General features: G+C 45.1%; 1 protein-coding gene across 8 annotated transcripts in view; it reads left to right on the top strand.

Annotated features, from left to right (window-relative positions):
- The window catches only part of rg (A kinase anchor protein rugose), a 1,244,182-nt gene that overhangs the window by 629,326 nt on the left and 600,386 nt on the right, over positions 1 to 14,470 (top strand). For all 8 annotated transcript variants that reach the window (XM_071597013.1, XM_071597010.1, XM_071597012.1 and 5 more), the window contains exon 3: positions 10,428 to 10,554. In XM_071597013.1, coding sequence (XP_071453114.1) covers positions 10,428 to 10,554 — 127 coding nt within the window. The remainder of the gene's footprint in view (positions 1 to 10,427; positions 10,555 to 14,470) is intronic.

The raw sequence follows: 14,470 nt of genomic DNA, 5'->3' as shown, positions 1-14,470 counted from the left end.
GTCAAGAGGGGAGGGGCGGAGAGGCACGAATTGCGGCGGAGATGCCCGAGCGCCGCCCGAGGTCGATAACGCTCGCCCTGGGCGGGGTGGGGAGAGAGGCGTATGGCCATAGGAAGGGGGGTGGGGGGAGCGACTCCAACCTCCTCCCCCCATTCCCCACCTCCCTCCCCCCTCCCGTCGCCCGACGAGGAATCCTGCTCTCTCGCTGCGTGTGCGGAAGGGGCGAGGCCAAGTTCTCCTCGCTTAGAGGGGGCCGGGTGGCGAATCGTGGTGCAAATGATCGATAAGTGGGATTTGAGTGGTTGGAAGGGGATGATTCCGTGAGAGGACGCCGAAATGATGCGTGCACCCTAATGAATGAACTATTACGATGTTTATCCTTGACTAGGGAACACTAGTTCGACTGCTGGGTGTCACAACTGATTCTTCTGTTCTCCGATTTCGCCATAAGCCTCCTCCTCCACTTACCATGAGAGTCCCCTCATCGTGTTCCCTACGTCAACCTTCCTTTATTCGCATGCAACGAAGCCCGTCTGCATCCGACTCGGTCTCTTGCGGGCAGTGTGACGAATACGTGAATGAGACCGTGAAGCCCGTGCATCTCTACACTGCGATTGGTATTTGGTGCAGTCGCTCATTCGTTCAATTCAGTCTTCAGGTACTCGATCAAGCCATTGATGTTCAGTCTCAGCCATCCGTATTCCTTCGAGCGAATTGCTAGGACCCCCATAATATCTTCGCGTTCGCGGACTTACATGTGCGCTAACGAAATCGGAAATTTGCAGCGGTTGCCAAGTTCCTTGGGCGAAGCGTTCGATGGTTGTTGACCAGAGGCTTCCCCTCCCAATGTTCATGACTCCCAGTGACCAGCGTAGCCGAACGATGATTGGAATGGGAAAGGAACATCCCTTCTCCCGTGACCACGCACTCGATGTTTGGATTTCACTCGCATTACACATTGGGCCAGACAAGACTATTTACCCCGTCCAAAAACTTACCGAAGGATGTAAGTGTGGAATCTTCATTTACATAATACTCAAAATTCCCCCGCCAAACGACGCAAGAGCGTGTGGCGGGGGTTGTTAGGTCACCATCCATGCTTACAAAATCACTGCAGAGACATCAGTTTACCATGCATTGGAACTAAGTTAATCGCACGAAAGAAGCCACTTACATGTGAAAATATTCAAAAACAGGATCATGAAAAAAGGAAATCCATTCAAATCATGAAAGATCAATTTTATAAATACGTGTCTATTTAATATGAACAAACTATGTACGATACTAATGCTACAATACTATCTCTGAATTATTACCCCCATCATACTACGGAAGGAGAGATGTCAATGATATTGGAGAGGTTAAGTGTAGTACAGAGAGATTTAAGATGTCATTTTTCCCACGAAGGATAAGGAGTCAGAATAAAATTGTCCGACCGTGGTAGGGTCATATTCTGGTCAAAATCAGTCTGTTGTGTATTCACATTGCCCCTGCCACTCACCCTAGCGGTGGCTTGCAGGTTACCAAAATACAGGTTCGTCCGGAAAATAAGTGTACTGATTTTTTCCCGCCGCTCCAGGCGCGCCCAGCACCGCTCTGACGGGCTGCGATTGGAGGGGGGTATGTTGGCAAGCGACGCTGAATAAGGCAGTCGGCTCTGAGCTGTGGTGTGGAGTGAGGAGCTCTGTTAACGCGAACCTCCACGCTCGACCCACGTCACGGAACGCGATGCCGAAGTTTTTGGAGCAGCGTTATTCCATCAAATTTGCGGTAAAGCTTGGGAAATCGTCTACCGAAATTGTCGGTATGATTAACCAGGCTTACGGGGAGTCAGCCATGTCCAGAAACATGATCTTTCGGTGGCACAAGATGTTCGTGGAGGGCAGAGAAGAGGTCGACGACGAGTCTTCGAGAGGTTCCCGATGATGCCTTCGCGGGAGCGTTCCAGGAATGGGAACGCCGCTGGAACATGTGTATCGACTCACAAGGGTCCTATTTTGAGGAATATTAGCTTAAGATATGTAAAAGTGTGATAAATTTTTTTCCTGAGCTCAGTACACTTATTTTCCGGACGAACCCTGTATCTAAAATTCTAATAATCCTCCTCTCGCGTACGATCTTATCTATTTTGATTACAAATTTTATGAGGGGACACATTTTAAATCTATACGTTATGCTATCTATCTCCCTGATTTTACGTAGATGATCTGATCTACCAGAGTAAGCCGGGGCCTGTATTATGTCTGTAACATCCTCAGATAAGTAACCCATCTCAAATTTACGCATTAAATTTAACTTGTATATAAGCCTACGGTCAACTAGTTGCTCCCATCCCAATTTTTCCAATAGAGTCATGACCTTGCTGCCTTGCTCTGGACAACTTTTCACTAACCTCTATGCTCTACGTTGCTCTCGATTTAGTTCTGAAATTAAGCCTGCGTCATGAGGATCCTGTATACGCGTAGCATAATTTAGATGGTGCTTAACAAAGCTCGACCCTCTCATTGCAATTTTCTATATGTCGCATATTTCGTGAATGTGTTTTCACCAGGGCATGTCCTTATATATCGTAACTCCCAAATACTTTACCGATTATGCGTCTTTTATATTGTTTGGTATGGTTATTGGTTGGTTGGTATGGTGTAAGTGTTTTCGAGTAAAATACTCTTCCTTCAGAAACACGTCGAAACTTATTTCTTGAAATTTCATTGCGGCGCTCGTGTGTCGCACACTTCAGGATAGCATTTATGGTTATTAGATAGTGACTCCCTAATATTTTGACTGTTTATGGCCTTGTGTATCAGTGCACTGTCAGCAAAGAGGCGAAGTTTACTGAAACCACGAGAAATGATGTCATCAATGTATTAAAGGAACAATAGCGGTTATCACTTCCTTGTGGGACCCTCAGATGCTGGCTGTGGCGGACGACACGCCATCTCTTGGGACCCTATGCTCAGGGTCTCATAAATTGATGATTCCAGTCTTACTCGCGGGATAGATAATTGAGTGATATATCTATTACTCACTTATCTATCCCGTAGCTGCCCAACTTTTGGAGCGACTTCCAATGGGGAACTTCGTCGAAAAATAAGGAATCGACTTGAACATTATTTTCGTACGGGAGCAATATACTATATCATGGACGATAAGTGCCAGTATGGTCCCGCAATTTCTACTCTAAAGGAAACCGTGGTCCCAGCCACCTCAATCAGCCTACAAGGAGTCACTGAGAGGAATATAATGAGGCGAGGGAATACTTGGGGAGGGGGTTGTCTAACAGATGGGCATACGTAATCGGTGATTGGTTGTTGAGAGGAAGGTGTCTGCTAATGGGAACGATTTAGTCTTGGGGAGTGGCGGGATTTAAATAGATAGATACCAGCTAAGTCTAGGGTCCTTAATTGGATTGAGTCCTTACTGCTGGCCACTTTTTCGTCTTTATCGATTTTGAGGGAATTAGCATTTGACATACTATATTTCCCCCGACGTCTCTGACGTCCGACCAAAAAGCTTACGGATTCTCTTTCAAATTTTCATTTTGAATTCCCTTAACGCTATTCAACATTCCGTATTGGCATTCGCCCAAGATATCTTGTAATAATAAGTGATATATGTATTTTTGTCGCTAGAGATACCATCCCTAATATTTTTCATCTTTACGTGACATAGCCTTAGTTTTCGCAATGCCTCTCTTACTTCCGCGTTTTGCCATCTAGGTTCATTGTTATCTTTTAGAAATCGACTGGGAATGAACTTGTTGACTGTTGTGCTCTCTAGGAAGTTACGGAAAGTATCCTCGGTATTTCGGTGATTATTATATTTCTTAAAATTTGTAAATTGACTCTGCAACACGCACTGTAGGCCAATGTACTCCCCTTTTTAAAACAAGTTTCTTTTTCTTGAAAGCTTCTTATTTCTGACCCCACGTTGAGAAAACTTAGCATTTACTGACCTGGGGCCACTAATTCTTTTTATAGTTTCTATAATTAAGACTTTTTCGGGTATGTTTGTTGCTAACAAATTAAGAATATTATCGCCCCTAATTGGTGAAGTGACTACTTGTTACAATGAGTTCAAATTATAAGAATGCATTAGCGATTCGCAGTTATCTTAGTCTTTACCGCCCGTTTTAAAACTACATGTGCTACGGTCAAAAGTTGAGACATTGAAATCTCCTCCGATTATAGCGTCTCGATCATTGTATTGGGATAGGAAACCTTTGATTCGCTGATTTCATTCTAGTATTGAATTATCTTTGTCGTCTGGCGGTCTGTATAATGCACATGCATAAATTCTTGTGGATTGAGGATATTTCATTGATCACCAAACGCTTTCCTTGCCATTACCTGGAATTACCTCAGCCCTGCAGTTAAGACAACGCCCCCGATTCTATTTGTTCTGTCATTTCTGTCAACGGAAAAGGATTTTGGTAATTTTTCACCGTCGGCGATATCAGTGGATAACCAGCTTTCTATCCCAAAAATTATGTACCATATGCGCCAGTAATTTGAATAAGGTGGTGATATTCTGCGACTTTGTTTTTTTAAACTTCGGCGATAAACCACCAATACCGAAAAAAAAGCCGAAGAAACGTTTAATTGCCGACGACGCAGTGCTTTGGCGTAATATCCGTGATCCAGAGGACACGGCAGCTTAATCAGGTGACCTTAATGCAAAACAGCCTGAGTGCCACACTTGGCATTCAAAATTTAACTTAAAAAAGTGCGTAGTGATAAATTTTTGGAAAAAGAGCAATTCCCACCCAAACGCCTACTGCATTGGGAACACCGGAATTATATGTGTAGACTCAATTAAATACCTAGGCGTTACCCTCACTCACGACCCCTCCTATGTGAAACACAAACGGGGAATGTATGGACGAGCTAACAAAAAATTAGGATTTATTGGAAGAGTACTGTTGATGAAAACATCAAAGAGAAATGTCATCTTTCGCTGGTTAGGACCCATTTAGAATAATGGATCCTCATGAAGTTGGATATCAATTGCCGAAATGGATCGCGTGCAGCGTGTATAATATACGTATATGTGATATAGTACCTTGCAAGCCACCGCTAGGGTGTGTGGCAGGAAGCATCTCAATCAGGGAAGAATTCTCGCATGAGGCACGGTGATTTTTCATCCTAATGTTTAGGGGTGTGGTACTCTGCCCAATATAGAATGTAGCTGGCCCTTAAGAAGATGGCGTAGGGAATTGGTAGGACTGAGTCACAAAGCGGGTAGGAGAGAAATGAATGGGATTCGGGTCTAGACAATAGGTCATACTTTCGCATCAAAGTGAATTGCTGGGCATGGGGGTGGCTACGGGACGGGGCGTGGATTTAAGGAGCTAATTGGTTGATTTGAGGATATCTGATAAGTTGTCGGGGTGTAGGAGGGACATTTGGGAAAAAGGTTGGTCGTGACGTTTTGGCTCTAGGGGTTAGGGTACGTAAGGGTTTTTCAGGATGGTTCTCAGAGACTCTCTACGCCACGGAGGAAGGTGGTACAAATTGAAAAGGGGTGTGTTTCTGCGGTGGAGGAAGGTTTGGGAGTGTAAGCATGTCTTCGGATCCTTTATTTTAGTAGGAATTAAGGATAGACTCGTCTGAGGAGGGAATGGTGTAGATTCGAGAGGAATTCATCCAGGGAGTCGGCGTGATTGCAGATTCTGTGTCCTCGTATGAAATGGAATAAGGAAAGGGGCGTTTGGTGTGATACGGGTGGCAACTGTTATAGTGGAAATATTGTTGTTTGTTGGTCGGTGTTAATAGGTATACAACTGTGGAATATTTTGTCTATTAATGATATCTTTGCATCTATGAATGTGCTTTGGGAAGAGGAAACATATAAAATTGTATATGTACAATAATGTATGTATTGTTATATATGTACAATATTGTCACTCGGCGACAACATTGGTTTCAGGGGTTCTTTCAACGGGAACTCTTTCTCTCCGAGACCAAAAAAGAGGTATACGAGGGCGGTTCAATAAGTACCCGTGTTTGACGACAAAGAGCGTTCCTGAGGGAAGTTTATGTTACCATCGAGTGCTGCCATTTATCAAACGAAGGTCAAACAAATTTCAGACTGATTTGAAGGTTAGTTTGGATTTGGCAAGCATTCGAGTAAGACGTGTTTTGTGATTTTCGCTAAGATGGAAAAAGAGCAGTATCGTTCGGTAATTCGCTTTTTGTTATTGGATGGGAAGAAATGTGAGGAGATAAAAACAAAGTTGGATGCTGTTTATGGGGACACATCGCCATCTATGACCACAGTTAGATATTGGTTCAATGAATTTAAACGTGGGCGAACATCAGCTTTTGATGAGGAGCGACCAGGACGCCCGGCAGACGTGGTTACCGAGGAAATCATTCAAAAAGTCCACGCCATGATTCTCGCTGATCGACAAACGAAGGTGTGCGAAGTAGCAGAGGCCGTGGGTGTGTGTCGACCGGAACGGCAATTAATATTTTACATGATAAGTTGGCGACGAAAAAATTGTCGGCCCGATGGGTGCCGCGAATGCTCACGGTGGACAACAAGCTGATCCGGCTGTCAACTTCATGAACTACATCATGAATTGCTGCCGCACCCCCCGTATTCACGCGAGCTGGCTCCCTGCGACTTTTTCTTTTACCCTAACATTAAGAAATGGCTCGCGGTCAAAAAATTTAGCTCAAACGAGGAAGTTATCGCCGAGACAGGCGTATTTTGGAGAGTTCGACAAATCCTATTGTTTGGAGGGGTTAAAAAAATGGCCGGAACGTTGGGAGAAGTGTATCTTTCTAAAAGGGGACTATGTTGAAAAATTTTTAAAATGGTTTCGTCATTTCTAACACGGGTACTTATTGAACCGTCCTCGTACATAGGAAGGGCCAAACCTGCTGCCCATGGCACAACCGTATATCTGGAAGTAGAAATTATTGTTAAAGGAGAAGGAATTCTGGGTGTGGATGAAATCAGAAAGGCTAAGGTTAAATTCAATGCTGGGTATGTGTGGCTCAGGGTGTTGGGAGTGTTAGTATTTGAGAGCGTAGAGACCTTCGGAGTGGGGAATGTATTTTTAGATGAATGTGCCATCAATGGTGGCCATCGTAATATTGGTATATGGAGCGAGGGAGGTTGATTTTAACCTTTCCTGGGAATCGCATTGATATTTAATGAATGAAGGTAGGGAGTGGACTATTTGTTGAAGTTATTGGCCCACAAATTCAGACATTCTTTCCGCCGAGGGGGAGTTGCGGAAGGATAAAATCGGACGACCGGGATTGCCCGGTTTATGGATCTTCGAAAGGATATATAAATAAGGGGTGGGGGAGTAAAAGAAAGGCAATGTCTCCCCCCCCCCAAGAATTTAGCCTCTGAGGTGCGAACTATGCCCTGCCTTTTATATTGGACAGCGTAACGGCCAATGTGCCTTTATTTTCTTCCTTTACCGTACTCTCTCGATGTTTTTATCGCCGCTTCACGGCCTATCGTGTTCAACCTTACTCAAAACCTGCGTCTTCTGCACGTACTCCTCCGCCGTGGGATGAGGAGGCTGTCTTGCCTCCCTCCACTCCTGAACCGCAACGCTATTCGCCGCGATACACAAAACTACTAGCGGAGAATTCATAAGGAGGGAGTTATCTGATGAAAAGAGAATGCCAATATAAACTGTTTGTTTAAAAGAAATGAATGATGAAGAATTCTCCGCAGTACTTCAACCAAAATGAAATGTACTTTAGTCAGTAAACAAATTTTAGCGTAAATATTAATAGAAATAAATGAAGTATTCGTCGGGGGGTCTCCAAGAATTATTTTATCAAGGATAAAAGCTTTTGTCTGCAATCTTAGATGACGGGCACCCATTGTTTTGTTATCATTACAGATTCTGGGTTAAAACATAAGTTTCCTCCTTGTCTCAAACAACATATACTTTTTATTCATTTAGTTGTAATGCCATGGTATTTATTTATTTATTACATAAATGGACCGGTAATCGTGAGTTTTGTCCACCGGTTCGATGTAACATGCGCCCTAGAACATCATAGGGCGGTCAATGACGCGTTGAGCACACCACGAAATATAAGGATCAATAACCACCGTGCCTCGTGCAAGACTTCTTCCCTGATTGGGATGCTCCCAATCCCAAAGCATGCCTCCGAACGGAACACTCCCTTTGATAAATGCTGTAGTGTCTCCATTCTAGCGTCCCTCCCACCCTCTGACCCTCCACTCAAACTCAAAACAATAGAAGAGGCGTATATGTCGCTGGACTATAGGTATTTGCGTGTGTGTATGTGTGTATATATATATATATATATATATATATATATATATATATATATTTATATTTATATATATATATCTCCCTCCCCGGACTACAACCTTGACGTGGTGGAAGGGCTTGTGCGTTCCGATTGACCCCTAGAGCTGTGCTGGCGGGAGTAATAATAATTGCTCCTGATAGGGTCACTCATGCCAGATAGGCCGAAGGTTAGGAGCCAGACGAAAGGTAGTCCACGCAGCGTCTGTTCCTCAGTGAGGCGGCCGCAATGGCGTCTGACCCCAGTGGGGCGGCCAGTAAGTGATGGTGTCACGTTAAAAACACTATTGAGGAAGGCAACGGGAAACCACCTCAATTATCATTCCCAAGATTTATATGATGGACAATACAGAGATTTTGAGTCCTGGCAACTACGGGGCTCGGCCCAATCGGCCGTGTGTCAGGCCCGGCAGCGGGGAGGCAAGCTTCCGCGGTCGTCGTCCCACGAAACCCTTGCAAGGGAAAACCAGCAGCAGCAGGACAGAAGACGCAGGAGAAGAAGACCAAATTAGTTAGAATAGGAACGTGGAATGTTAGGACAATGATGACGACAGGGAAATTGGAGAATGGGAGAAGCGAGAGATGGAAAGGGGATATATAGATATTTTAGGTCTATGCGAGGTGAGATGGAAGGATAGCGGGGATTACTGGAGTGATAATTATAGAATAATATGCAGCGGCGGGGACGAGAGCCAACGAGGGGTTGCCATAGTATTAAATGAAGAGGTAGGAAGAAGCGTAGTCAACATAGAGCAGGTAACGGATAGATAATTACTAGTAGAGATAAAAGCAGAACCGACGAACTTGGTTATTATTCAGGTATACATGCCACCGAGCAACCATAAGCAACCATTTCCATGTATACTTGCGTCTTTTGTGGTGTCTAAACCAAGTGTTTGTGATGACTAACCCCAGTCTCCTGCAGAACTCAACTGCTTTCTCCCCGCGGTCATTTCTCGTGCCTAAACCGTAGTCCCCGACCTCATCACCATCTCTTCTTTCGCCTACCTTCGCATACCAATCCCCCATGACTATTAAATGTTTCCCTGCTGGAACACACGCGATTATGTCCTCTAACTGATCGTATATACTATCGACCTCTTCTTCTTTATGGTTGCTCGGTGGCATGTATACCAATCCAAGATAACTTTTACCGCAATTCACCAAAAACTTTATGTTGATTCGTTGCTCCGTGATTTCGTCAATTTTCATTTTCGACAAACGGTAAAAACAAGTACAACAGAATATAACACAACTGGCACCTTGCGATTTTTATTTTTTCCTCAACTCAAGAGACATTTCAAGGGTAATCATTACCCTTGGGACGATGAGGTGAATGGGGATCGAGATGGTGTGGTGGCTATCGTACTGGCTTCCCACCCAAAGGGCCCGGGTTCAAATCCTGGCGGTGTTGAATATTTTTCAGAGGTATCTCTATCCCTACTTGAGGTGCTTTATGGAGGGCACTTAGAGTGAGTACGTCGTCCGCCGGATGGGACGTTAAGCTGCTGACCCCTTGGCGCCTTTCCTAAAGAGTAGGCTAATACCGACGCCGGGTTTCTATCCACCCTTCATCCTTTCCTGTCCATCCTTAATGGCGCAAATTACGTCAGCAGTCGGTCGCCTCCCCTAAATACTGCTACTACTACCATGAGGTGACGACAACAATTCGATAACAGCACGGTGTTTAACTCACGTTGACATATGACTACACGTCTCCATGCTTTCGCCTCTCTAAATACACTGGATGGATGTAACGACCACAAACCTGAGCATACGTGTTGAGGGGGAATGTTTCTTCCATATTTCGCCAAGAGTGCTTCTAAAGGTCATTTTGTTCGTGGTCTACAAGCATATGTGCATTAGTTTTCAGCCAACCCTCGTACATTTCTATCTAATTTGTTAGTTTTTTTTCAAGTATCAATTTCAAACTGATTTTGGCATTAACCAGGGATGAACCATCAGATATATGATACATAGTGAATTGGGTTTCAAGTGCCGTTCCTTAATGCATGAGTAGGTTACGGCCCGTGGCTCTCTGTCCCCGTCGCATGGCGGCGGGCGTCGTTGACCGACCGGATGAGTGAGTAACTCCGCTTCCCTCCTTCCTTCTTCGCAGGCGGAGATCTGGAGCGTGTTCATCGCGATCCTGAGGAAGAGCGTGCGCAACCTGCAGGCCTGTACGGACGTGGGCCTCATCGAGCACGTGCTGCAGCGGCTGACGCAGGCGGAAACTGTGGTGGCGGGTGAGTCGCGGGCGTCGCCTCCCGGCGCCCCAACTATGCCCCCATCCCATTATAATGCCCACACGTACACACGCACGACCCCTCCCCCCCCCCCCCCGCCAGCGAAAGATTTGGAATATATAACGATGGTTCGTTTTTCGTTACTTTTATTCTCTTCTCCAAGGATATTCGTCCATGAATTCTACGGTATCGTGCTTTAGATCTTTAGAATATCGTGTTAGAAAGAACAAAACACAAATATTTTTTTAATTTCGACGTAAAATGCATTCATGTACGACTCGGTTTCGTCGATTAGTTGCCACATAAACAGGTGCACGTTGTAGTCGGCCATGGGATGAACCTTTGGTCCCCAAAGAGAATCGACGCCATCCCTTTGAGGAGGCAGGCGACTGCTGACGTCTTCCTTCCGAGGTTGTGGATGTGACACGAAAGGTGGAAGAAAACTATATGGGCTCAACTTAAGGATGAATAATCTAGAGAAATGAATTGCACGCAACTCCAAGGGAAAGCGTTGCCACAATGTACAGAAAAAAAGCTATCGCAAGAGGAATAAAATGGAATTTCAATATTTGCGAAAACACTTTTTGTGAGGGAGTAAGTCTTGCGGGGACAAAGAATAGGTCTTGGTGGGGTAGGGCGAAATCTTAAAGGACGCAGATATTGTGCTGGATTTAAATTGGGAGGGAAAGACTGAGGGAATGCCAATCAGATTCAGTTCAGTTATGTAAATCTTCGTGGTTTTTTTTCCTCAGTAGTTGGTACCCCTGTCTCCCATTGTCCTCGGACATTTTGGAGAAAATATTTTTCCCTTCAACACCTCATTTCCCCCCCCCTCCCTCCAGCCCCCAACCCCTCCGCACCATCCCTCCCACACCCTGCCTCCCAACCCTCGCATATCGGCGTCCCTCGGGGCAGCGGACGTTGCTTGGCGTCATCGAGGAACGCAATCGCGCCGATGCGGTTTGACCATTCATGGAGCCGATATTTTCGCGATAGTTATTCAAGTCGGAAATGTCACTAATATTCCGTCATTCGAAAAATTTTTCGTATCTTAAACTGTGTGCGATTGTTTTCGCACCACCACTTGGTAGTCCAGGGGGTAGAGCGTTGGACTACTGACCGGAGGGTCCCGGGCTCGATTCCCGGGCAAGGTACTCTGGGCACCTGCAGCTCCACCCAAGCTAAGTGATTTTTCGTGTACCAGATCTTCCTGGGAAACCATAGCCGGCACAGGGAAAGGTACTGGCCTCCCTACCCTGATGTGTGAATTTAACACGCTGGTGAGCTTAGTACTGGGTGAACTCTACCATCACCTACCAAACCGAACTTCGGGTTGATTACTGTGTTTATGGTTTTTTTTTAATGCGATAAAGTGCATCCTATTTTACAATGTCCATGCGTCATCGAATTGCGACAGGATGTATTTTCTCCTATGTCGGTGTTTGCCTTGCCTGTGGCAAAGAACATGTTTAAGACCTAGAAAAAGCGTTCTTTCCAATCGGCATAGCGAGAACGTAGCCACCCATGTAGATTTATCGGCAGAAGTAGCTTTAGGTGCGGCGGCCGAGGTCATCTGCGCCATTAGGGATGAATGAGAATGGGGGTAGGGTGGAGAGAAACCCGGAGTCGGCATTAGCCTTTTCTTAACGAAAGGCGCCAAGGGGTCCGCAGTTTAACGTCCCTTCCGACGGACGGCGGACTCACTTCACAGTACTCCCCACAAAGCACCTCAAGTGGAGATCGGAATTGCACTGAGAAAGATCTGCCGTCTCCAGGAGTCGAACCCGAGCCCTCTGGAAAGACAGCATGTTAGTCACCGCACCATCCCGATCCATTCCTTCTACGTCCAATTTGAAGAAATATTTTACCAAGTTATTCTATTTATCCTGAATAAAGATGATTGATTATGGATAAGAGGGTGAAAAAAAATTCATTTCCTTGGTTCGCTGCTAAGGCTTCCACGGAGTGTATTGGATGAAGATTTGAATCTTTATTCATTTGCTTGTTGGAAAATCGTACTTTTCCATGCATCTCATTCAGCCGTCTATGGAACGTAATAATAATATTCAGTACCCGGAAATTTCTGAAAATTGTATTAGGTCTTCATCTTTTCAGGTTAAATATTGATTTCTTCATTTATTCTATCTATTTCAATTGAAAAAAGGAAAAAAATTATATGCCCTTGATCCTGGTGACTAAAGTAAGATTCATGAGTCGAACCCGGGTCCTCTCAGTGGAAGCCTATACTATCCCGATCCCCTGATGGAACGGCTGTGGACTCAATGTGTTTTAAGGTGATCCCCGATGATGCAGCGAAACCTGCTGTCCGTTTATAATTTCTGTTCAGTCATCGAGACAAAGTCGATATCTTTCTTGAAGTGCGACGGGGTAAGACGGGAAGCTCCGATCAGTGGAGACAGCCGACGATCGCGTGTGGTGCCGCGTATTTTGCATTTTTGCTTATGTGAACCGCGAGGTTTCCTCCTCTCATTGGAGACGACGGGCACCTGCGCGATATGATTCGTTTATCGATTGTTTTGATATCGAATCGATGAGAGTCGATCAACCGCGACCGATGGCTAGTCAAATGGATTCAATTGCACCCTCGCATCCGATCCCCCCCATTTAACCTTTATCCTTCCATCACGCCTTTAAACATCCCAAGGCCTTTCAGTCGTCCCTCCATCCACTTTGTCTTCTGGTTTTTGGATTTCCTCTACGACTTACTCTGTTTCCCCATGATTTTGAAACGTCTGGGTTTGCCCTCCTCCCTCATCAACATCTCCAAAACCTCCAGTCTATGCTTATCCCCTAAGACCGACCAGCTCTCACATCCATAAAGCGCTACACGCTCCTTACCCAAGTCAGTGCATATCTTTCTGTCATACATTTTCTTTGGGCGCCTACCACGGGACTCAGCCTCTTTCGCTTACGCATTCTTCTCCTTGTGTCCCCGCTCCTTCGTTCATTTTCCTCTAAAAGACCGCCTAAATACATGAACTGTTCTTGCTCCTGCTCTAGCTGATGCCCACATACTTTCACGTTTAGCCTGGCTTTCCTATTTCTCAAGAGTCTCATTGCTTTCCTTTTCTTCTGTTTTGTTTTCCAGGGCGGACAAGCGATTGAGTTGATTGGCAATCGTCGTCTAAGCACGGTTTTGGCCAACATTGATGCGCTCTCATTTTCTTTTGCTATTGACAAGGTGCCGGTTTGACATGACTTGATGATAGTCCTGATGATTGCGATGGATAGGCAGGGGAGTTCATGCCTCACGGGTCCTCGTGAATGGGGAGGAAGTCAAAAATGACCCCATAAGTAATCGAAGGACGCGCTCCAATGCCTTCCTCTGTTTTGTGTGGTGAATTCGCCAAGTCGGACGGGGTGACAGATCGAGGGGACCCGGACCTTCAGACGTCCCAATGTTGAGCCTTTTCTTCTTCGAGTGATGTAAAAACGTGATTTCAGAGGTTTTTTTATGCCATGATATGTGTACATGTAATATGATATTCCGTGAGACTTAGCTTGAAACGGTGTCTTCATAAACAGTTGTATCCTATTTCAGGATGAAATAAAATCGTCTTTTTCAACTTTGAGCTTGTTAAAAAGTTTCTTGACTTTAGGGTCTGCGACGTGGGAACACTTCGGAAGAAACTTCGTCACTCCTTCCTAGATCTCTTGGCCACTATTCGCACATTTATTTTGTTTTAAATCCCATTTTGAACTTCTCATTATCTTCGTACACCATTGGAGAATTCTCGTTACTGAACCGTTGCTCGTTTCTCACTGAATTTTGTCTATGCCACTGAATTATTAGCCGTGCCATACGAAGTCGTTCCTAATTGAAATTGGCAATCAGACACGCGCACACACGCACCTAGGCACAAATATGCGCGCTCGCACCCCGATCGATAGCTTC

Source organism: Hetaerina americana, unplaced genomic scaffold, assembly GCF_022747635.1.
Source record: "Hetaerina americana unplaced genomic scaffold, ioHetAmer1.1.p SCAF_8, whole genome shotgun sequence".
In the NCBI taxonomy this organism is placed as follows: Eukaryota; Metazoa; Arthropoda; class Insecta; order Odonata; family Calopterygidae; genus Hetaerina; species Hetaerina americana.
This window is presented reverse-complemented; position numbering and strand designations above follow the sequence as displayed.